This window comes from Mauremys mutica, chromosome 1 (assembly GCF_020497125.1).
Source record: "Mauremys mutica isolate MM-2020 ecotype Southern chromosome 1, ASM2049712v1, whole genome shotgun sequence".
In the NCBI taxonomy this organism is placed as follows: Eukaryota; Metazoa; Chordata; order Testudines; family Geoemydidae; genus Mauremys; species Mauremys mutica.
This window is the reverse complement of record NC_059072.1, coordinates 226,019,365-226,044,874: the sequence shown is the minus strand read 5'-3', so window position 1 is coordinate 226,044,874 and position 25,510 is coordinate 226,019,365. Positions and strand designations below refer to the sequence as shown.

Genomic DNA, 25,510 nt, shown 5'->3' with positions numbered 1-25,510 from the left:
TTGCATAGTAAATGAAATGTTTAAATACACAGATAATCCCAATAACAAATTTAAATGCCAACAGGTTCTAGGAGTACAGGTACATGTTTCTACACAGTGGGCACATTTCAATTGCTCTGTAGAAAGGATTTATATTATTTACTAAACAAAGGCTAACAATGCAAACAGTACTAATCATTTCTTGCTGTACTGTTGAAATACAATATAAAATATGTTTATTTTCAGCATCTTCCTACCTTTATATTCCAGAGGGCCAAATACTAGCCACATTGACCATTAAGGGGGTTTAAGTCCCATTAGATAATTTTTCTTCTTACTAGGATTCAAACTGCCTTTTTGAATAAGCAAGTCTACAACAAAGCCCATGCTGCCAGAGCAGCAGCACTGAAATACTAGCAAATGGGAATGGAGCTATTTGCATTTGTTGGTTTAAGAGATGGGGGAGTGGAGGGAAGTGAGAGACTGCTAAAGTAATTCGCATATTGTCTGCAGGCTGTATTGACAGTGATCATCAGTCACCTGCTCATACTTCCTTCACCCCTGCCTTCAGAGGGAGACCAAAGGTTACACTGGGTCAAAGAATCTGGAAAGAAATGAAAAGAGATGCAAAATCTAGCTGCCAACCCACTGCATCTGTAGACAAAGTTATCCCCGCTGGACCACATGTTCCAAAAACTAAGACGTTTTAATAGTCTCAAGAGAACTTGTTAAAATATATCAATGAAAAGAAGAGAGAAAAAACACCAAGCTCTGCTTGCAATTACTGCAGCATTTAGCAGGGATATTTACAACAGAAAAAGCACATTTGCTTTTTTTCAGGACACTGCTTTGCATTATAATGGTCTTCTCATTTGCACAAACAAAACAAAGCATTTGTTTCATGCTGCTCTACTGAAAAAAATAAAATATCAACTGTTCAAGTTTCATTGGTTTTATGCATATAATTTAGTGAGCAGTGTTCTTTCCCATGTCTCTTATCCTAAGTAAAAACTGTAAGAAAAGATAAACTAAACTAAAAATATTATAAACCATAGAGTAGGCAAATAAAATGTTAAATGTTAATAAATATTCAGAGTTTTCATAGTTTACAGAGCTCTCTAATTACACTACTATATTCTAGGTACATAAGTTAATACATAAACAAATTAAAGATCTTTCATGGTTTCAATTATTAGTAACATGACAACATTTTCAAAAGCTCCAAAGTTGTCATTATCCAGAGAACACAAAATCTGTAACTCTGTAACAAATATTTAAAGGAGCAAAAAAATTCAAATATCCCAGGACCCCAAATCCTGCAACTTACCGAGGGTCCAGTCCTTGCACATGCAAAGCCAGTGAAGTCAACTGGTTCTACTTGCTAGAGTACGGTTTTCAAGGATCAGGTTTTTGTTCAGGGCCAAATTCTGCTTACCTTATTCATACAAGCAGGACAACTGACTGAGTGGACTGAATCTTTGCAAAGGACTGCAGAATTTGAACCCAGAATGTTTTCCTGGGTATTTCCTGTTAGACTTATTTAGATTTATAAGGCTATTGGTAAACGTAATGCTACAGAAGAACTCAAACATAGGGAAAAAGGAAAAACTACAGTTCAGAAGACTGAAGATTAGTGCAATTCCAATTAATAGAATTCTTCTTAAAATTCCATATCAATTATTTCATTTTATGTTGTTCATCTTGAGCAAAGTCATAAAACTACAGAATTTGTAACATATTTGGAATACTGAGCTAGGAAATTCTGTTGCTTCAGACAGTTGCCGATAGGTGATTATAATATAAAATTATTAGAAACTCTGAAGTGAAATTACATGAAAACAGACCCCAGCCTTAATCTTGTGACAGATCTGTGTGCAGAACTCCCTTGAACTTCTGGGTACAGAGCACTTGCTAGAATAGGCCCAAGATGTCAATTTGGGGAACGGAATGATTTTATTATGCAAAAAAGTTATACAAGTTTAACATTAAATCACATTGTTGTCTTGCTTGTGTTCTTTATTATATTACTAATTACTAGTAGTATAGTAGTGACTTTGGGCCCCTGAGAAGACTGCCCTCCCTTCCCCCCACGCTGAGCACCACTATATGTATATATTAAAAAACAGTCCTTTTGCCTCTATAGAGCTTGAAGCACTAAAGAGAAAAGAGAAAGGCTGGGGAAAAGAAAGTGCTCTTTCTATTTTACCGATGAGGAATGGCAGCAAAAAGATTAAGTAATTTAGATCCACTATTAGCCAAAATAAATCACCACCACCCTCAGAGAAGGGAACATGCCAATCTTCCTTGGGAGGACGAAGTTCCCCCCATCCTGAAAAAGCCAACATTATGTATAAGACTCCCAACTATTGTCCTGTCTCCAGCCTCCCATTTCTAGGTCAAACTAACAACAAGATGACAAACAAGCATCAACAAGAAAAATGTGTAGGGCTTGCTGCAAGATCCTCCTCTTTAACAACGCATTTCAATTACAACTAAATGAAGACTGAAAATTAAATGATATCTTATTTACAATCTCCAAGCACAGCCTCTTTCACTGGGAAAGAGGAGCAGAAGAAAACTCCCTGTAATTCCTGAGGGATCTTACTGTCCAGCTTTTAAGTTACCCGGCAAGCGTTCAGATACTATGGTGATGGATGCCACAGTGAACCCTAAGAGACTGCGAGCTGAGCACATGGCAGAGCTTGGCTCAGGGGCTGCAGTAGTGCTTATGTCACACTCAGCCATCTCCAAGTAGAGCTGTGGCTCAATTATCCGGGCACAATGCCCAATATTTATTGTTTATTTGTATTACAGTAGCATCTACAGCCCCTCCCCCCCGCCCCCAGCAAGGCCCATTGTGCTGGAGGCTGTACAAACCACACACTTATTCCAAGCCTGCCAACAAGGAGAACCACTGTGAAGCTCTGCACCATGAAGCAATCTGTTGAGTCCCCCCTTAGCTGCCTCTCTGCTTCACACCTTTTCTACAGCTGTGTACCAGGTGGCAGGAGTTAGCCTTAAATGTCTTGGAAAGGGAAAAAAACTCTTAGGTCTCAATATTTGAAATAATTAGAATTTGGGGAGGGTGAGAAGACATCCAAGAAACTAAAGGGCCTTGATTCTGCTTCCATTTTAGTCAATGGGAGTTTTGCTATTGATTTCATTGGGCGCAAGATTGGGCCCCAAATGGGAAAATAAAATGCAACAAGCCTAAGAAGAACATAAAGTCACCCTGGAAACTGGCCAATTGTTTTGTCTGAAAAGTACCATACTTGAATGATGGCACTGTTATTCCTGGGGTGGGTTACACATACTGAGATGCAACTGCTAGAAATTCACCCAGTCCCAGCCGCTGTATGGGCCGTAACATTCATGACACAAAGGTACATGAGATGAACAAAAAGCAGAAGAAATGAGAAAATAGAATCCATTAAGTAATGGGAAGACAAATAATACTTGGAACACTGCTATAACATAATTTTAAAAAGAGAGAACTCCAATGCCCTTAACCTAAAGCATCTCCCGGGCTTATTCATACAAAGACATTCAACACAGTCTCTTCTTTGGGAAGAAGGGAAAAAACCCTTTCTTCCTTTTACAACAGATGCCTTACTCAGGGTACGTCTACACTACGGGATTATTCCGAATTTACATAAACCGGTTTAGCAAAACAGATTGTATAAAATCGATTGTGCGCGGCCACACTAAACACATTAAATCGGTGGTGTGCGTCCACGGTCCAAGGCTAGCGTCGATTTCTGGAGCGTTGCACTGTGGGTAGCTATCCCGTAGCTATCCCATAGTTCCCGCAGCCTCCCCCGCCCCTTGGAATTTCCGGGTTGTGATCCCAGTGCCTGATGGGGCAAAAATCATTGTCGCGGGTGGTTCTGGGTACAGCCTCACCCCTCCCTCCCTGAAAGCAGCAGACAAGCGTTTCGCGCCTTTTTTGCTTGGTGAACTGTGCGGACGCCATAACACAGCAAGCATGGACCCTGCTCAGCTCAATACCGCAATCGTGGATGTTTTAAACACCTCGCGCACTCTCGTGCAGTATATGCTGAACCAGGACCTTCAAACCGAGGCGAGGAGGAGGCGGATACGGCAGCGCGGCGATGACAGTGATGAGGACGTAGACACAGAATTCTCTCAAACCGCGGGCCCCTGCGCTTTGGAGATCCTGATGGTAATGGGGCAGATTCTATCCATTGAACGCCGATTTTGGGCCTGGGAAACAAGCACTGACTGGTGGGACCGCATTGTGTTGCAGGTGTGGGACGATTACCAGTGGCTGCGAAACTTTCGCATGCGTAAGGGCACTTTCATGGAACTTTGTGACTTGCTTGCCCCTGCCCTGAAACGCCATAATACCAAGATGAGAGCAGCCCTCACAGTAGAGAAGCGAGTGGCGATAGCCCTGTGGAAGCTTGCAACGCCAGACAGCTACCGGTCAGTCGGGAATCAATTTGGAGTTGGAAAATCTACTGTGGGGGCTGCTGTGATGCAAGTAGCCAAAGCAATCACTAAGCTGCTGCTACGAAAGGTTGTGACTCTGGGAAACGTGCAGGCCATAGTGGATGGCTTTGCTGCACTGGGATTCCCTAACTGTGGGGGGGCGACAGATGGAACCCATATCCCTATCTTGACACCGCAGCGCCAGGGCACCCAGTACGTAAACCGCAAGGGGTACTTTTCAATGGTGCTGCAAGCACTGGTGGATCACAAGGGACGTTTCACAAACATCCACGTGGGATGGCCAGGGAGGGTTCATGACGCTCGCGTATTCAGAAGCACTACTCTGTTTAAACGGCTGCAGCAAGGGAATTACTTCCCAGACCAGAAAATAACAGTTGGGGATGTTGAAATGCCTGTCGTTATCCTGGGGGACCCAGCCTACCCCTTGATGCCATGGCTCATGAAGCCATACACAGGCAGCCTGGACAGTGGTCAGGATCTGTTCAATTACAGGCTGAGCAAATGCAGAATGGTGGTGGAATGTGCATTTGGCCGTTTAAAGGCGCGCTGGCGGACATTACTGACTCGCTCAGACCTCAGCCAAACCAATGTCCCCTATGTTGCTGCTGCTTGCTGTATTCTCCACAATCTCTGTGAGAGTAAGGGGGAGACCTTTATGGCGGGGTGGGAGGCTGAGGCAAATCACCTGGCCGCTGATTACGCGCAGCCAGACACCAGGGAGATTAGAAGAGCACACCAGGAAGCGGTGCGCATCAGAGAAGCTTTGAAAACGAGCTTCATCAATGGCCAGGGTACAGTGTGACTGCTGTGTTTGTTGATGAACACCCAACCCCCCTTGATTGACTCATTCCCAGTAAGCAACTCACCCTCCCCCTTCGAGTACAGCTTACTTATGCAAATAAAGTCACTCTCGTTTAAAAATCATAAATTCTTTATTAATTTATTATAAAAAGAGGGAGAGAAGTAAGGGTGTGGTTTGGGAGGAGGATAGGAAGGATGGAGAAGGCCATTAAAAATTTTTCACATTAACGACAGCCTTCTGGTTGGGCTGTCCACGGGGGTGGAGTGGGCGGGTGCACGGAGCCTCCCCCCACGCGTTCTTACACGTCTGGGTGAGGAGGATATGGAACATGGTGAGGGTTGAGGGTGGTTATACAGGGGCTGCAGCGGCACTCTGTGATCCTGCTGCCGTTCCTGAAGCTCCACCAGACGCCGGAGCATGTCAGTTTGATCATGCAGCAGCCCCAGAGTTGCATCCCGCCACCGCTGATCTTCCTGCCGCCACCGCTGATTTTCCTGCCGGTCTTCCTGCCGCCACCTCTCATCTCGGGTGTCCCTCCTGTCCTCACGTTCACTGGCCTCTTTCCTGTAATTTGATACCATGTCCTTCCACTCATTCAGATGAGCTCTTTCATTGCGTGTAACTTCCATAATATCCGAGAACATTTCATCTCGCGTCTTCTTTTTCCTCCGCCTTATCTGTGCTAGCCTTTGGGATGGAGGAGGGATGGTTGAAAAATTTGCAGCTGCATGAGGGAGATAAATATTTAGAAAGATACATTTTACAGAACAATGGTTATACTCTTTCACAGTGAACAGCTCTATTCACCTTACATAGCACATGTGATTTCCCTGCAAGGTCGCATTTTTCATCTTAATAGTGAGTGCCTGCAGCTCTGGAGTTACAGATCTCACAGACACAGGTCCAGGCATCAGAATTCAGCTTGCATGCGGCCATGGTAAGCCACTGTCTTTCGGCTTCTGCAGTGATTTACCCCTCCCCCCAATGCATGGCTAATACCATGCTAGCTCCCTGCTAATCAACACCCTTCCCACCCCCCCACCCACTGCGTGGCTGGTAGCTTGGGGAAGCCCCGCTGACCAAACACAAAAAAGATCATCGGCAATTCATTCCTCCCCTCCCCCCGCTTGGCTACGTGGAGGAAAGGATTTTTTTTTAAGCTGGTGCAGTCCACGAACCCAGTAGGAAAATGGCCATCCCCCTTAATTAAATTCCTGATTTTTAACCAGGTTATCCTGAACGATATCACTTTGCTGAGGATAACACAACAAGATAAAGAACGGATGCTTCTTGAATGCCAGCAGTCACCGGGACCATACGCTGCTATGCTTTGCCATGCAATGATACCTGATTACTTGCTACATGCATGGTGTGGTAAAGTGTCCTACCATGGTGGGCGGAACAAGGCTGCCTTGCCCAGAAACCTTCTGCAAAGGCTTCTGGAGTACCTACAGGAGTGCTTCATCGAGATGTCCCTGGAGGATTTCCTCTCATGTTAACAAACATGTTAACAAACTTTTCTAAGTAACTATACTGTCTGCGAATGCATCCCAAGTCCTCAGGGCAAATCAATCATTAAAAAACGCTTGCTTAAAAAACAATGTTTGCTATTTGCAAAGGTACACTCACCAGAGCTCCCTTCCATGGCGTCATTGTCTGGGATACTTGCTTGTGAGGGCTGGGAGGAGGGTAATTCCGTCAGGGTGATAAAAAGCTCCTGGCTGCTGGGGCTCACGGAGTGCTGTGTGCTCTCTGCTAGGTCTTCCTCCTCTTCTTCATCTTCATCTTCCCCGTCTGCATAATCCTCAGCCATGGCAGAGATTACAACCCCCACCTCGGAATCCACGGTCAGGGGTGGGGTACTTGTGGCACAGCCCCCTAAAATTGCATGCAGCTCAGCATAGAAGCGGCATGTTTTTCAACCTGCCCCGGACCTTCCGTTTGCTTCTTTGGTTTTCTGGTAGGCTTGTCTGAGCTCCTTAACTTTCACTCTGCACTGCACTGAGTCCCTGCTGTGGCCTTTATCCATCATAGCCTTAGAAATTCTTTCAAATACTTTTTCATTTCGTCTTTTGGAACGCAGTTCTGTTAGCACTGAATCCTCTCCCCATATAGCGATCAGATCCAGTACCTCCCATGCAGTCCATGCTGGGGCTCTTTTTCGATTCTCAGGAGACTGCATTGTTACCTGTGCTGATGATCTCTGCGTGGTCACCTGTGCTGATGAGCTCTCCACGCTGGGGAAGCAGGAAATGAATTTCAAAAGTTCGCGGGGCTTTTCCTGTCTACCTGGCCAGTGCATCAGAGTTCAGAATGCTGTCCAGAGCGGTCAGTGGTGCACTGTGGGATACCGCCCGGAGGCCAATACCGTCGATTTGCGGCCACACTAACCCTATTCCGATATGTTAATCTCGATATTAGCGCTACTCCTCTCGTCGGGGAGGAGTACAGAAACCGATTTAAAGAGCCATTAAAATCGATATAAGGTGCCTCCTAGTGTGGACGGTTGTGGCGTTAAATCGGTTTTACGCTCCTAAAACCGATTTAAACGCCTAGTGTAGACCAGGCTACAGAGATACCACATGGGACTTGTGAGATGCCAAGAAATATTAAGAGGGGAAAAATAGGCCTAACAGTGAGAGAATGGTGGCAAATCATATTTTTAGCCCCAAGCATTGTGGATTTTTCATATAAAACTAGGAAGACAATATACATTTGCCATTTTGTGTGTGTCTGGTTTAACTATTGTGACCTGGTCATGGAACAAAGCTGAGTTAGAGAAAAATGTAAACTACACCAAAATAAAAATGTTACATCAACATTTGTTAATGCTCCACTGAAAAAAACAAATATTGTGCTGTATATAATGCTTAATTTAAGGTTTTGGACTGTAAAAATTTCAGAATCCAGAGTAATTGTATTAATTTTTAGTGAAATTGTTCATTAAACTATTTTTTCAGTTGTTCACTGTTTGTTTGCAAAAACATTAATTACATGCTAAACTTGGATAAATAAAAAATCAAGGTACAGGACAGTTAGTTTTAAATAAAAAATAATTTGAATATTTGAATTTGAAAAAGTGAATTTCTGATAACTATCATCTTGGAAAAAATCTGATCTGAATAAAGAAATTGGACATTGAAAATATTGTTGAAAAGTAAAAGATACAGACAACAAGGTACTTCACATTATCTGCTTTTGCCTGCACTATCCCTAAGCCTGCAAGCAGCTCCTGAAGGGGACCGTTAATATCACAGGTTGATTAGTGTAATGAAAGAAGACTGCTCTAACCAACAATAAAAGGACTGCATTGGGAGATAAGTGATGAGGTGGCACTTTTATGAGGGGAAAAGGAGGCGGCTGAGGATAAAAGCTGCAGTAGTTCATCACATATCACATTTATATTTAGATTACTGGTCACAGTCTTCCTTTTGGTCACTAAAATCTGTCTCTGCAGCACTTCAGCTAGAGATTTCCCTCTGTGACTCCCCCTATTGCCTACATCTCATTTTTTCCACATCTTGGCTCTTTTAAATCCCTATTCTGATAGTCTAGGAAGGTCTTGATGAGAAAGAAACTGAATTTTTTCCTGTCATTGTCTGCATGAAAGATGCTACTCAATCTTCGCAGATGAAGCTACTTAATTATATAGTTATCAATTTCCAGACGAGCTCGGTTCCAACTGAATTTCAAAAATCCTCTCACTAAATTTCATTTTGTTTAAGGAAGCATTTCAATTGCTGCAGTATTGTGTGTTCTTTTGTGCAGGGAAAGGTGACTGCCTCATAATACAGATACAAGATGTATTATGTTGTCTAGACAATTGTAACGGATGTGTGATGAACTTGAGCACACAAATGTCCAACAGAAACTTCTCTCTTACTATGAAGTTCTACAGCAGCTTGAAGACTGTTCCGATGATCCCACGTTAGTTTTCACCTAATTCAACCTTAAAAACCCCAGACTGCTAGTTACAATGCAGAACACTACACTAAGTGTGGTTGGGATGTCTTACATCAGTTACAATCAAACAAGGGTTCTGAGGGTTACACATTGACAAAGTTATCAGAGTGAGAAAGTCATAGCTAAACATGTACAAAATTGCAAAGCGAAATACAAAAAACACATTGAATGATAGCGTTACTATTTTATAAAGTCTGCCAAACCTATGATGATGGAACTTAGGATTAGTTAATCGTAACTAGTCAACGAGACACTGTTGCAAAATTTCTCTCTCTCTTTTTCTCATATACCTCCCTACATCCACTACTCTGAAAGAGTCAAACATGGGAAATACCAGCAATAAGACTAACACCCAAAGCTGTTATAAACTATAGTTTATCTGGTTAAACAATATTTTGTTTTAGACAATCAATAGTTAGCTCTTCCCTCTCAATTTTACCTTTTTTTATTATCTCTTTCTTAGGGCAGGATGCAATGCCTATCAAAATTTATGGTAATCTTTCACTTTCATGATTCTGGATAAGGCCCTTAAAATGTAAGTTCTTTGGAACAGAGATTCATGCATATGGAAACATCTATCACACGTGAGTGCTATTATAAATTTATGATGGATATCCCTCATTTTATACCTGAATTTATCTCCATGCTATATACATCACATGCTATTTCTACCGCCTCCTATGATAAATTATTTACATCAGAAATGTTAAACTACTTAACCAACCTGTAGAAAAATGTCTTTAGACCAAGATAATGCCATAATATTTCATGCTAATTCCTAAAGTCTCTGCTTGCTCTTGTATCCTTCACTTTAAATCTGTCAGACTTTTTTTGCCCTGACAGATTACCAAGTATATGATCATGGCATCCAAGATTAAAAAGACTGCTATACTAATTAGAAAACTTGAAGTCGTTCCTAATATTTCAGAATTAAAACACACTGACTACAAATTGCTAGTACAATTACTTTCACCTTTAAAAAGTGCAGCATGACTAGAACTACTATTTTCCCTTTTTAAGTAGGCTTGAAAGTGATACGATGGTAATGAATAATCTACCTTGAAAGTAAGCAATATGAAATGTTTATCTACCTAAGCTATCTAGAAAGCTATCTAGATGTTCACTGTGACGGACATTGCAACCCCATGCAGTATCTTTGGGGACCACTGTACTAAATTTATGAATGGCTCATTAAGATTGTGTTGTACTCCATGGATTACAGTGAGTCACTGAAACTAAACAATTCTAGAGAGGTAGTAAGTACCCTCTTCATTTTGATTCAGCAAATGGACATGACTTTCTGTCCAAAGGGAGAGCCCAACCATTGTTAAATGGGACGTTGGCCTATCTACCAATGGAAGATGGGTGATTTCCGGTATGTTTAGTATGGATTTAAAATCTGTTTATTATTATTTTTTTTTAATATTGTAGTGAGGTGGAGTGGCCTCTCTCTGATGCTGACAGGCAGAAACCACTCCCCCCGGTGGGTGGAGCCAAGCCAGGCCTGCCCCTTGTGTCAGAAGCGGAGGGACGGAACAGGAAGTATAAGAGGCGGGGCCTCCTGCTCAGTTGAGGGAGACCCAGGGAAGGAGTTGGACACTGCTGCCAGCCCCTGAACCAGGGATGAGCTGTTTCAACCCCTGCCTCTGGAGGAATATCCGGAGGAGCTGCTGCCCGGTAAATGCTCTGAGCCCATGAGCGATGAAGCCCTATGAACAGGTGAGAGTAGGAAGTAGCCCAAGGAAACCAGACATTAGTCCGGTTATGTTTGCTGAAGCTATGGTCAGTGTGTTTTGGCAGCATCCCCGCTGACCCAGTGGCCCAGATTCCCAGCCACTGTTAGGGTCCTGGGCTGGGACTCAGAGAAGTAGGGTGGGCCAGCTCCCCCTAGCGCCTGGTGCCAACCCCATCCCTGGGCTGGCAGCCAACCCACAGTAGGACAGATGGCCTGAATTTGTTCACTGTTCTTCCCAGACAGAGAGTTGGGTCATAGACTGCTTCTGCTCAGCCCCACGCAGAGGGCTTGAGCCTGACTGTGCCTGCCCCAGCCAGAGAGCTGGGTACAGACTGTTATTAGTGCTAATCCCCTATTGATCAGCTCTCAGTCACTTGGTGGTTTTGGCAAAATGGAGCAGCCTCCCTCTGACGTTGACAGGAACTACTCCAAGCCACTACTTATGTTTTCTTGTAATGCTTTTAACCTATGAATAAATGTGCTTGCTTGGAATAGCTGTGTGGTCACTGGTAAAAACTGTCTTTGTCCTCTGAGATAACATAACGTACACGCTGGCCTTTAGGGCAGACTGGCTTCTTAGGGACATCAGAGTGGATGGCAGTGGGCTGTGCAGCCCTAAAGCTGTTAGTAAGAAGGGAGTGAGACAAGAGTCCCTATCCAAGGGCAAGTCATGGCTGGAGACCTGACTTGGCAAACCTGCAGTGGATCACAGGAGGGAGGGGAAATATGAGTGCAGTTACCCTGAAACTGTGACATGGATATACTGAGTATGTCTAATATACATTGAAATTATACTGTATATGTTTACGTCATCCCTAAAGCCAAAAATTAAAATCACAGACCAGTTTTTCCAACAACTTTTTGTTTGCTGATGTTGTTTCCCATTCTGGGCAGCAAGAAAAGTTAATTCATTTAATATAGCTGCAACGATCTTTTGGCTCACTTTTAAAATAAAAACAAATAATTTGCCAAATTTTCCCAAGCAACCCCTGTCCATTTGTGACTGTAACTATCAAAAGATGCCACATGACCTACGTTAGAAATGTTCTTAAGAATACCAAAATTACCATCTTTGGTAAGACCAAAAGCAAAAGATTTTATGAATGTTCCAAGCCTGATATATAACAAATCAGACTATTATCTACTGTACTTCTAGAGTTCAAATGATTTAATGAATTTTACTTTTATTTGCTGAATAATGTAGTATGTGAGTCTGAGGCTCAGGCTCTAACAACAAAAACTCAGAAAGATGCTTTACAAATGTATTGCCTCAGCCTCAACTGTAATTAACTAGAGTTGTCAATGCTGGAGCTCTTGAGCAGTCTAAGTTATCGCTAATGCTGCTTCTCAAAGAAATTATACTGATTTGAGCACATTGTTCAGCTGCCACCTAAATATCTTCTGAAGAAAGTCTTCTGCAGAAATTAACTGGGTACAAACATATATGTTTGTTTTTAAGAAGGCCTGAAGTGTTTCCATGAAGGTCCTTGCTACAAACTGAACTGACTGAAGAATCTCAGCGAGGAAGAAAATTACCACCTCCAAGGAAAAAGACTTGAGATTCTGAGGGTATGTCTACACTACCCATGTTACAGCATGGCCATGACAGCCCTCTGACGTGGGCAGTGTATTCATGCTTTATCGATGGGGAAGAACTCTCCCAACGATTAAAAAACCCACCCCCAATGAGCGGTGGTAGCATTATCGCTGGGAGCGAAAGCACTGTCTATGCTGGTGCTTTTCAGTGCTAAAACTTTTGTCACTCAGGGTTTTTTTGTTTTGTTTTTTTAACACCCCGAATGACAAAAGTTTTAGCGCTGAAAGTGGCAGTGTGGACACAGCCTAAGTCTAGCAGTTTGTTTCTTATGACTCTGGGCAAGCTAAAATTCCAGCTCTCGACACCCTGCTTTTCTCATAAACCAGGACTACAGATTGTGAAGATGTAAAAAATAAAACCTTATGTGAAATATATTGTACAAGCTGTTACATTTGTAATTCACCATGATGGTTTTATATGTACTCTCCTGTTGCTGCATTGAAATGTAGTCCTTTAATTTGATTTGAAAGCAGTTTTTTGAAGTAAAAATCAGAGCATTTTAATTGATACAAGTGCTCCTGGTGAGGAGGCACACTGCCGACACAAGGAGCCACGTGTGTGCACACCGAAGTGATTTAATAACTGTGGTGGCTATATGCCAACATAAGTTAGGTCGATATAATTTTGAAGTGAAGACATGGCCTCACGGTTCTTTGTGGCCGTGTTTAGTCAGCATACTACTTCAAGACAACCAGGAGCATCAGATGCATTCACACTTCAGTGATGTGTGAAAGCACTTCACACATGGAACCATGCTAATTAACTGCAATTGCTAACAGTTATGGGCTTGTCTACACTTAAAATACTACAGAAGCACAGCTGCGCTTCTGTAGCGCGACCAAGAGGTGGTAGCTAGGTTGACAGAAGAATTCTTCCACCAACATAGCTCTGCCTAGATAGGGACTTATGCCTTGTCTACACTACAGAGTTTTGTCAACATGGTGGACTGTTGAACTGAGTGGTGAATCACATCATTATGCAGGTGTGGGATGATGAGCAGTGGCTGCAGAACTTTTAGCTGCGGAAAGCCACCTTCCTGGAACTGTGTGCGGAGCTCGCCCCAGCCCTGCGGTGCAAGGACTCCAAAATGAGAGCTGCCCTCTCGGTGGAGAAGCGCGTGGCGATGGCTGTGTGGAAGCTGGTGATTCCAGACTGCTACCGTCATTTGCTAAACAGTTTGGAGTTGGGAAGTCAACCATTATGGCTGTGGTAATGCAAGTGTGCAGAGCCATTAATTGCATCCTGCTATGAAGGACTGTGACTCTTGGCAATGTGTGTGAAATATTGGATGGCTTTGTGACAACGGAATTCCCTAACTGCAGCAGGGCAATAGATGGCACCATATTTCAATTTTGGCCTCGGACCCTCTTGCGACAGAGTATATCAATAAAAAGGGATACTTTTCTATGATATTGCAGGCACTTGTGGAACACTGTAGGCATTTCACTGACATCAACGTAGAGTGGTCTGGGAAGGTGCATGATGCATGCATCTTCGGGAACACCTGTACAGAAAGTTACAAGCACTGACTTTCTGTCCAGACCAGAAGATTCCAGTGGGGGATGTTGACATGCCTATAGTGATCCTGAGAGACCTGGCATACCCCTTGTGACGCTGCACTCTATACGATTTTATGAAAATATGCTAGTGAGTGTGAATATAATGTAACTGGAATATGCTTCATGCAAAAGGTCTCTTGTAAGGTATCATTACAAAGCTTATAATCTACTGAGTGTGGTCATCCTGTTTGTATAAATGTATCACTCTTGTATCTGAAACTAGAAATATGAAATATAAATCTGAGGGCCTATTGTAATTATGCAAACTGTGGGCCATTAGTGGTGGCTTGGAATCTTGCTGGCTCCCATTAACCAGGACAATTGACTGCAGATGGCTCTGTTTACTTGCAAGTCTTCCTGTATACCTGTGTGCTGGCAAGTGGGTAATGAAGTCTTACAGTGACATGTGATCATGTCACCTGAACCGAAATCCATCTTAAACCTGGTGCTTTTCCATTTAGAAGGAGAGGTGGGAACCCAGAGAGGGACAAAGGATTTCCGCCTCATGCAGAAGATATATAAATGGGTGGAACAGAACAAAGAGGGCTGCAGTCATGAGAAATTCCCTAAATACCACCTGAGCTAGAACAAGGACTGTACCAGGGGAAAGGATTGTGCCCGGACTAGGAAGACGTCCTGTCTGTGATAGAAGCTTATTGAAACATCTCTGAGGGAGAGATTTTATCTGTAATCGGTTTTCTTACTGTATTAGGCTTAGACTTGTGTGTTTTATTTTATTTTGCTTGGTAATGCACTTTGTTCTGTCTGCTATTACTTGGAACCACTTAAATCCTATTTTTTGTATTTAATAAAATCACTTTTTACTTATTAATTAACCCAGAGTATGTATTAATACCGGGGGGAGGGGCAAACAGCTGAGCATATCTCTCTATCAGTGTTATAGAGGGCGAACAATTTATGAGCTTATACAGGGTAAAACAGATTTATTTGGGGTTTAGACCCCATTGGGAGTTGGGTATCTGAGTGCTGGAGACAGGAGCACTTCTTAAGCTGTTTTCAGTTAAGCCTGTAGCTTGTGGGGGACGTGGTTCAGACTTGGATCTGTGTTTGCAGCAAGCAAAGGCACTGACGTCCCAAGCTGGCAAGGAAAACTGGCTCAGAGGTAGTCTAGGAACATCAGGTGGCAGTCCCAAAGGGGATTCTATGATCCAACCCATCACACCTCTTACAGCCCATGGCTCATGAAACCTTACACGGGAAACCTGGACAGCAGCAAAGAGCACTGCAACAGGTTGAGCAGGTGCAGAATGACTATAGAATGTGTCTTCGGCAGATTAAAAGCATGCTGGCAGAGTCAGACCTAAATGAGAAAATATTCCCATAGTCATAGCAGCCTACTGCACACTCCATGATATTTGTGAGGCTAAGGGTGAAAAGTTTTCCCTGGAATGGAACGCAGACACAGATCACTTGGCTGATGAATTTGAGCAGCCAGATACCCGGTCTATTAGAGTGGCCCAACAGGGGGCTACATTTTAACCACCACATGTAGGAGACAAATAGAGATTGCTTATCTTTCAGAGAATTTGTTTTTATTCAATACCAATTAAAACACACACACACACACACACACATAAAAGACTTGGTGGGAAGGCAGATAGGAGTGCAGGGCAGTGTAGGCTCTCATAGCTGTGTGTAAGTCCAACTATCACTCTGGAAGCTGTCCGAAGGGATGGAGTGAATGGGATACTGACACGTTTGGGAAGTTGCGAGGAGTCTGGGGAGGGCACGGAAAGCAGCTGTGTATCAGCTGTGGGGGGTGGTGAGAATGCATGTCTTTTGCTTGCAGTGTGATTAGGGACTTCAATATCTCTGTTTGCTCCTCTACCACTTCTATCATCCACTCCTGACCCTTTACAATGCACTCCTCACTCTCCTTTCTGTCTTGCCTTGCTATTTTAAATTTTTCTTTCAGGGACTCTCACCAGTCCCTGCATTCTCTTTTTTTGGCCTCTGAGTATTGGTGCACCTCTCAGAACATGTCTTCCTTGTTCTGGCTTAGCTGCTTCCTTATTTGGCAGAGGTGCTCCACCAATGTGTAGAGCGTTCCCCTATAGGCCATATTTGCATAAGCACAAGAAATAATACACAGAAGCATGACTGTTAGTTCACACACAGCATTGAATCATTATAAATAAAATACACCTCCTTTAACATATGAAATCACTTTCTCTCTGTCCCTTGGCAAGCACACATCTCGGCGAACACCCTAAACATGGTGAGTTCGGCCCAGAGAGGGATGGGGGGGGTTGGGCATTCAAGATGGGGGAAGGGTCTCGGTGTATTTTTAAGGGGATCACTGCAGGCGACTAGGGACAATATTGTAAATTCTGCCATAATTTTCCACAGGTGGGGGGTCAGTGAAGCTGATATCTTACTCCTGAAGGTAAGCAAGGATGCAAAGGTGAAGCGTTCGGCTTCAAACACAGTCCCTATGCTGTTTGCCTGTGTGCAGCTTTAGTCCCTGCACAAGTGATTGCCAGTTGGCGCAGGAAAGGTTTCCTACAATGGGGGAAGGAACAAAGCAGCTCTGCCAAGGAATCTTCGACAGAGAATTGGCAAGTATCTCCAGGAAAGTTTCCTAGAGATCTCTCTGGAGGATTCCTGTGAAATCTCGGTGTGCACTAACAAAGTGTTCCACTGCACTGCTTAGCTGCACAAGGTAATGTGAAGCACATGCAAACACAGCTAATCTTGTACATTTCTACCCTTTCACTCACTTCTAGAATATACAGAGCAAAGGACAGCTCTTCCTCATATAACAGAGCATCATCAACTCAAAAAGATCACTTACCAGAGCTCTCCTCTCCCACATCATGCATGCCAGAGACTGACTGGCTACACCCCTCTGGAGTGGAAAAGAGGTCCTGACTCGCCATACCATCGGATGACCCTGTTGTGGGCTCCACATCGTCCTCCAACTCAACCTCGTCGCCCATGACTTCATCCTTGGGGTTGAGTCCGCTGTCCAGCCCCACCCAAGTATCCATGGGGCTCTTGGTGGTGTAGGTATGATCACCATCAAGGATGGCATCCAGCTTCTTCTAGAAGTGGCAGGTCTTTGGCGCAGCACAGAGCAATAGTTTGCCTCCCTTGCCTTCTGGTACGCCTGCCTCAGCTCCTTTATCTTTGTACGGCACTGATGCATGTCCCACATAGCCCTTATCACGCAAGCCATGAGAAATCTGACCATAAGTATCAAAATTCCTACGTCTGGAGCTCAGCTGGGACTGCACAGCCTCTTCTCCCCACACATATCCAACAACCCAGGTGTGCTCCAAGCTGGAAAGCATTTGCTCATGGAGCTGCCATGGTCAGTTGGGAAGATGCGATCTGAGCTGTCCACACCGAGCAAACAAAGTGGCATTTCAAAAATTCCTGGGTCTTAAAAGGGGGAAGGACAGATGTCTGTGTACCTAGGTGCAGGGCAGCAGAGTTTGAACTGCTGACCAGAGCAATCAGGATGGGCATTGTGGGACACCTCCTGGAGGCCAATTATAGCAATGTAACCAAGTGCAGTATCTAGACTGACTCTTTGTTGATATAACTTTTCCCCCCAAAAAGTTCTATGCTTTATTTTGTCAACAAAGCAGACTAATTTTGTGGGCAAAAGGAGCATTGCAGTATGTACACCTTCACTGTGTTGTTGACAAAAGCTGACTTTTGTTGACAAAACTATGTAGCGTAGACAAGGCCATAGCTTGGCTTAATTATGCCACTCAGGAGTGTGAATTTAAATGATCTAATTTTCTAGTGTAGATCAGGCCTCAATGTAAAAAAAGCTCTACACTTCAGCCCTAAAGCATGCAACAAAAAAAGACTGAAGGTGACAAGATGAAAATAATTAGGTGATAAAGAAAAGGGAAGAAAGAACCTTTTGCAAGCATTAAAAAAATTAAGCTTCACAACACTTCTGTAAAGCCATGAAAAATCTTTCCTAATTCAAAGATTGGGATATTGAAACACAGTGTTTTAAAGGAGTCATCTTTCAAATGTGCCCAAATTCCAGTGGTCCAAAGGGGGGTGAGAAAGTGAAAGGCAGGTATTTCTCCAACAGATATTTGCAAGTTAACAGCATAAGTCAAACCATCAAGCTGTAGCCTGCTCCATAATTTTTCCTTTGGGAAATAGCACATCACATTCCTTTCGACTTAGCTTCCAAAACAATAAGGAAATACAGCCTCTTTCCTACCAATTATACTCAGTAGTAGCCAGTACCCCACAGATTATCATAGCTCAAATTAGTTTAGTTCTGAATTTCTTTTCAGCCACACATTCAAAGGTTTCCCTTGATCATAATCTCCTCTTTGGTCCACTACTGCAGGAAGGATTTAGGTCTGAATATAGACTATCAGGTCGCTATATATTAGGTCTGAATATAGAAGAGAGATCTTTGATTCTAAATCCTATGAACTTGGGATCAGTTTGCTTGCAGTTGCATCTTCAGATGACAGAGGTGCCATATATCAAGATAAAATGTTGATACAAGAGATCAAAGCCATTTCCATTCTCCAAAATCCTATGCAATTTTAAGATTTGGGATTAGATTTAAATCCAAGTCCTTGATATTTTCCTTAAATTTCATAAACATTCATAGAAAAAAAACCAGACCACGTGACCTAAACTGTTGGATGGACAACAGGCAGTGGATGACATTTCTCTGTATGCTGCAAATTACAAGTGGGATTTTCAAAGGAGCCTAGGGGAGTTAAGCACCTAACTTTCAATGGGAATTGGATGCCTAACTCTTAGTCACCTTTTAAGATCCCAAGCTAAACCTGCTGAGGAAAAGGCTGAAGCTGTCACCAAAATCAACTAAGAAACATATTTCTTATATCTAAATCTCTTGTTTAATACGAGAATCACCCTGGGAATTGACTGGAAATGCAGCTTTCTTCTCATCATCACCAATCTCACAGAAGTATTGCTTTAAAATTATGTTCCTAGCTATAAATGATAGAAATGCAACTGTATGGCGAAAACCCTCCAATCTTCAAAGCCTTTTAAAAAAGACAGTATTATTTCTTCTACCTACCTAAGGTACTTACATGACCCCCATTATCGTAGTATCTGAGTGCCTCAATGCTTTTTGAAAATCTTTTCATAGTGAACATACACGAAGTTTCCATACAAGTTTTAACACATCTTATTCATAGCCTGTATTTGTTAGCCTTTATCCTCACAACATCCCTGTGAGCTAGAGCAGTGGTGTTATCCCCATTTTACAGATGGGGAACTGAGGCACAGAAAGACTAAGTGACTTGTCCAAGGAAGTCTGTGACAGAGCAGGGAGTCCCAGGCTAGGCCCATAACCACTGGATCACCTTTCCTCCCTAAACCTGTTTCAGTCTAACAGGTTCTATTACATTAAGATTTTCTGTGACAACTCTTCCCAATTCTCATGCCAATCTTTAGTGGCTAGCCTTACCTCTGATTCTTACACTGTTGTCCTAAAAATAAAATATGTTGGGAAAAGAACCATAAATGGTTACTTGTCTTCTTTGTTCTCCCAACTTTTCTACAGAAATGTGCTGTTCTTGTTTCTCATTCACTTAACACACACAGTGAAACCGTTCATGATTAGAACAAATTACTCAGTAACAGTAGAATTAATTTTAAAATGTGATTCCTCATTACAAAAACTCCTTTCACACATCTTGAATCTGAAAGTAGTAAGCGAATATAACCCAAATTGTTTTACAGCAAAACTTCAGATTTTAGATATCTTAGAAGAGACCCCATAGCATATCACAAATATTAAACAATGATATTCCTCTTTCATTTCACATACCTTGGCAAAGAAAGAAATGGGTATATAATGACAGAGCAAAGTTGGCTATTAGCAAAGGGGGCTTTCTATCTATAGGTTCACATACCTAGGTAGGTAAGCAGCAAACAAAGTATTTGGAAGATCCTAATAATATACAACTTCAAAAACAGAAAGTTTATAGCCCAAAGCAAATGCTACAGGTAAGCCTAGAGTTTGAATCCCTTGGAAACAAAGAAAATTTTATTGCATTTCCTACTTTAAAACAGTTTTTTTTGTTGTTCTTCAGAGCTCCATTCTATAACCTTGAGGTAAGGTGTTGATGCAAAGTTGAATATAAATTCCTATGATATTCAATTAATGCAGCTACCAAAACTATTGAGACTATAAGTAAAAGGTCTAGATGAAGTCCAATATTCTTCAAAAAGTACATAGAGAACTGAACATAAACAGATCTCTCACTGCAGAAGAATTTGAATGCAATTGGTTTTAATGGAATTTGTTTAGATTTGGTCTTCAACCATTATCAGAATTAGAGCAGGAATGATAAAGAAACAAATTATGGCATGTAAATGTCAGTCAAGAAGAGTTTCCAGAGCTACTGTGTGCACAAATAGTTGTGAACTACTGTAAATGAGCAATAATAGTTTCTCAAAGAGACAACAGAAAAATATATGATTAAGGTTAAGATTTTGTCAAGGTTATTTTTAGTAAAAGTCACAGACAGGTCACGGGCAATAAACAAAAATTCACAGGAGCCATGACCTGTCCATGACTTTTACTAAAAATAAGCAGGGGTCAGAGGAGCAATGACAACTGGAGCCCCATGGGGCGGGAGTGGAGGGAGGACAGGGGGAAGAGATTGACAGCCCGAGCCCCACCACTACAGGAGAGGGATGGGACACAGCCCCTGCTCTAGGCATAAGGGGAGGGAGGGCGCACACTCCGACAGCAGCTGCAGGGGAGGGGCACACAGCTCCAGCCCCGGCTGTAGCCCTGGGGTGCACAGTGCCATACTGGGTCGGGGGGGCAGGCAACACAGCCCTGACTCTGCCCTGGCCGCTGACAGCTGAAGCCAAAGAAGTCATGGAGGTCCAATAAAGTCATGGAATCTGTGACTAATTCAAATCCTTGGGTATGATACAGTGAAAACGTGTCACTATTTCATCTGCATCAGCTGTTTACATATCAAAATCCTAAAATCTGCATAAGATCAGTTGGTTCTTAAGTCCCAGCTGCTTGACAGCAGCAAAATTTGGGAAGACAGATTAAGCGTTATTACTGGTGGTTTTACCATTGTTGCCTGGTGGCTGTAGTGCATCTCCTGTTAAGCCACACCATCCAACTGGGAAGATATCTCGAGAATCATATTTGCACCAATAGTCAAATGCTCCCCTCCAGCCATCAAATGTAATGAAAACTTCATCTCCTCTAACATCTCCGATGGTCGCTGGGCAAATTAAATAAGGGTTCTTTTTGTCTACTGCTTCAAGTTTCATTCCAACTTTAAAATAGTTTGGAGCAGGTTTTGGTGGTTCCTGTCAAAATAAAATTGCAGAACATCTAGGTTTCCATGAACTCTTGAAAAACAGCTACTTTTCTCTAACATTCTAACTTCTCATACTGACTACCCCAAAAAGGTTATACAATACATATTTAATACATGTTACAAGTTTATTTTAAATTTTCTAGATATGGGGTCGGCAACCTTTCGGAAGTGGTGTGCCAAACCTTCATTTATTCACTCTAATTTAAGGTTTCGCGTGCCAGTAATACATTTTAACGTTTTTAGAAGGTCTCTTTCTATAAGTCTATAATATATAACTAAACTATTGTTGTATGTAAAGTAAATAAAGCTTTTAAAATGTTTAAAAAGCTTCATTTAAAATTAAATTAAAATGAAGAGCCCCCCCGGACTGGTGGCCAGGACCTGGGCAGTGTGAGTGCCGCTGAAAATCAGCTCGTGTGCCGCCTTCGGCACCCGTGACATAGGTTGCCTACCCCTGTTCTAGATTATCTAGGCTCAATTCTGCTCCTACTTATGTGACTGGGAGCAAGGTTATGCTGAGTCTACTTAAGCAGTTGGCTGAGAAAATCTGATGTGTTCTACAGGAATGGTGGGATAGTGAACGTACACTAAAAATAAATGGCATAGTTTTATGTAGGGAGAGGACAGGATCAGAAAAATGTACTTCTATGAGGGACTGGATGTTTCTGGGGATTGATAATGGACTAGGGAATCTTTCACTTCTTTATTACTTATCCAAATGCACACACAAATCATTAACATCTGAAGGCTGTTTAGTGGCCTGTGTGAAATAAGCTGGTCTCAGACAAATAAAACAAAAATCAGCAACACAACGGTCCACAATGTAACTCTTGTGAGTCTTAGCAGAAAGGCCAAAGGATTGAAGGGAAACCAAATTACATCTCACCCTCAAGAGGTAGAGCCTCCAGAAAAGGACTGAGGCATATTGCTGGGACAGTATCGAGAAGCTTGCAGTGCCACTGCTCATGCCATAGCTATTTTATGAATGCATTCAAATCAATATGTTCTCAAAATGAATGGGGATTCACAAGCAAAGAGCTTACAGGATCAAGCCCAATGTACGTTTTACTAACACAAACTCATGCAAAGCCATTATCAATACTAAGAAAGAAATCATTGAACTTCACACTTTGATTTTAGCAAGCTCATAAGAATGGTAAGAGGACAAATCAAATCAACAGATCAGCTGAGTCATACTTGCATCCCTACATATTTTTTGCATAAAAACATTTCACAAATTTTTCTTAAGATCCTCTTTCCTTCAGCATAAAGGCCATACTTCTAAAACGGATAGCATTTTTTTATTACTTTCAGCTAAGTCCCCACTACATTCTTAACAGCTCTACTGTGAAGTATGCACCAAATAAAAATATTCAGCATAGACTCGCCATGCGTTCCTGTGGCTCTCGTTCTCCCTTACCAGTTTTAGCCCAACACATACACAGACACATCATGAACATGTTACTGTCAACAAACGAAAGATGCATAACATCTTAAATCCATGAAAAAAACCAAGCTAACACAATTTTTTCTAAATAATACAGCATACCTTAAAGGTCCAAACACAGGAAAAGAGGTGCTCATCCATTTGGACTAGAAGATGATCATTTCCTGTCCAGTTTTGTGGCTTGCCAATCCACTTCAAAGTAATTTTAAATAACACTGTTGCCTTTCCATGCTGAAGAGAACAGTACAATATCCTGGCATCCTCAATACACATGTAATCATGGGCCAGTTGATGGAAGCTTGTTTACTAGGAGCCCCTTTCTTCTTACCTTCTTGAAGAATGCTGCAGGTGCCATTTCAGCGCCATTTAGTGTTCTTAACAGAAACATTGGCCAAGATGATGCATTCATCTGGAAACCTAATTAACATAAATAGATTAGTTGTGTAAAAGATCCTAGACTCACCTTTATAAAACATTAATATATGGGAAGAAGAAGGATGCAGAATTTACCCTACTACTGTCTAAAACCCTCTGGTTTGGACTTGGCTAGAAATAAATGTGGCCAAGACACATGAATGCATAGGGCAGCTGTTTAGTGCAATAAACGTGTTGGATAGTGTATTTCCTTTCAGGAGTGATTTGCCTGCAAAATCATTTATCATGGTTACTATATTAAGTGTGACTAGAGACATGCAAGCTGTAGTACTGCAGATTAAATCATTCTCTATATTCCCTGGTCCCAAACCATCTTCCTTGCAGAGTACCCAGTTATATTTACTGGGGCAGTTTTCTTTCATTCTCAAATGACATCCTCTGATCTAGCTTCTGTCATCTAACTCTTATTTATTAGACACATTTTCTTCTTCACTGAGGCTCTTTCACCAGATTCTTTCACAAAAAGAAACAAGGAAGTGCAAACAATTTTCAATGAAACAATACCTCCTTTAATTACAAAGACAAGAACACAAAACAAGGAATGGTAGAAATGAAACATCTTGGTATTGCATCATATTGCAATTGCATAAAGTGGAGAATGTTTCCATGCCAGTTTTCTTCATTCAAAAAATAAGTGAATACAATGCACAAAGAGTTACTATAACCCAAACCTGCTTTTATTAAAAACAACTTTATCTTATCAAAACAATTGTTTGGTGGGAATATCCTTCATTCCATGGCATTCTCCCTTAGAACCAAGTACCTCCCAGTAAAGGAAGAAACATGCTTATATCTCTCTCTGCTTTCGAAGCACCTTCAGGGCTGTGTTTGAAGCTACTAGACTGATTCAAATAGACAACAGATATTTTGGGCCAGATCTTTAGCAGGTGTAAGTCTGTTGTAGTTCTCCCCCAAAAAAGCGAACACAACAAAACAGGAACCTAATCGGAAACCTCTCTACAGCAACTACTACTAGAATCCTTGTCTGGACTTGAAGAATTGCCTTACAATCTAGGTATGACTTAAAAAAAACACTAATAGTAGATATGGAAAAGTTTACATGACTTTTGATTACTTACTATTTAAACCTTAATTCCTGTCGTGGGTAATGGCTCCCTGACACAGTGGCCTTAAATTGTGCTTAACTGAGCAGACAGATGTAAAAGTTGTTTAAAGTCCACAACTTCTTAAATTGCATTTTAAAACTGGATACACGAGATCTTATATATGTGAGAAATTGTCATGTTTAAATGTTCACAACTGAGAAACTACTGAGCTGATTTTTAAACTTGGATTGATTTCTAAGTCTTAACATGATTTATAAAACATGCCATTCTGGAAGTTTCTAGATTCACCTTTTGAATTAGCTGAGTAGAGCATTTCTCACTGGAAAGCACAGAGTGCGTGAATGCACATGCCAATAACAGGAAGGGTGGTGACACTACTCAGTTAAAGTAGCTCAACTGATTTCACTTAAGCTTTCTTTAAAAAATCACTTCTAATTAGAGCATGGAAAATGTTATCCCCAAAGGAATTCGTTTGAAAACATTATAAAGTACTTAAAAAAAAAAGTATTTTCAAATGGAAGTTGGAATTTGAAACCTTAACTAGACACTGAACACTACTGAGCCTGATGTAATATGTGAAACTAACATATGTTTAGAGCTCAGGTGGGAGGGACTATTTTAACTCATTTGTTACTGTAAGAGAAATCAAATGTTGGGACCAGAAGGCTCCATTCCACTTGGGAAAATCAGTTGTGTAAGTGTCTAGCAGGAGGCAATTATACACCCAATTAGCTCCCAGCTTTACCCAGGAACAGAATGCTGCAAAAGTGCCAAAAAGGCTTTTTCAAAAATGTATCTATATATGCCAGGATGTTTGAATGTTGGAACCTAGCTATCGCTAAAGAATCAAGGACTAGAGGGACAATGTGTGACTACTACTTTTCTGAATAAACTATGCAATAGAATGGCTGACGATCATTATGAGAGGAGCCAAACTTGCATTCCTGGATAGTACAAAAACATTTGCTTATTAGGTATAACATTTCAACTAATTTCAGTGAACAGAAATGGTAATCAGAACACATCACTGGCCACAGACTGGTCTATACACGTTTTTTGTACCACTGTATTAGTTTAAGGATAGATAAAGTTAAAAATGTGCAACTAGCTAGTATA

General features: G+C 41.8%; 1 protein-coding gene and 1 long non-coding RNA gene across 13 annotated transcripts in view; one reads left to right on the top strand and one right to left on the bottom strand.

Moving 5' to 3' along the window:
* Window positions 1-14,295, top strand: part of LOC123371254 — a 31,276-nt gene extending 16,981 nt beyond the window's left edge. For 2 of the 4 annotated variants that reach the window (XR_006579753.1, XR_006579741.1), the window contains 2 exons: window positions 9,681-9,801; window positions 10,649-14,295. This is a non-coding gene — a long non-coding RNA (uncharacterized LOC123371254). The remainder of the gene's footprint in view (window positions 1-9,680; window positions 9,802-10,648) is intronic. The other 2 variants (XR_006579762.1, XR_006579747.1) reach the window with 2 other exon arrangements.
* The window catches only part of SCML2 (Scm polycomb group protein like 2), a 162,544-nt gene that overhangs the window by 71,095 nt on the left and 65,939 nt on the right, over window positions 1-25,510 (bottom strand). For 8 of the 9 annotated variants that reach the window (XM_045018069.1, XM_045018328.1, XM_045017910.1 and 5 more), the window contains 2 exons: window positions 23,221-23,309; window positions 21,191-21,434 (listed from right to left, as the gene is read on the bottom strand). In XM_045018069.1, coding sequence (XP_044874004.1) covers window positions 21,191-21,434; window positions 23,221-23,309 — 333 coding nt within the window. The other variant, XM_045018394.1, reaches the window with a different exon arrangement.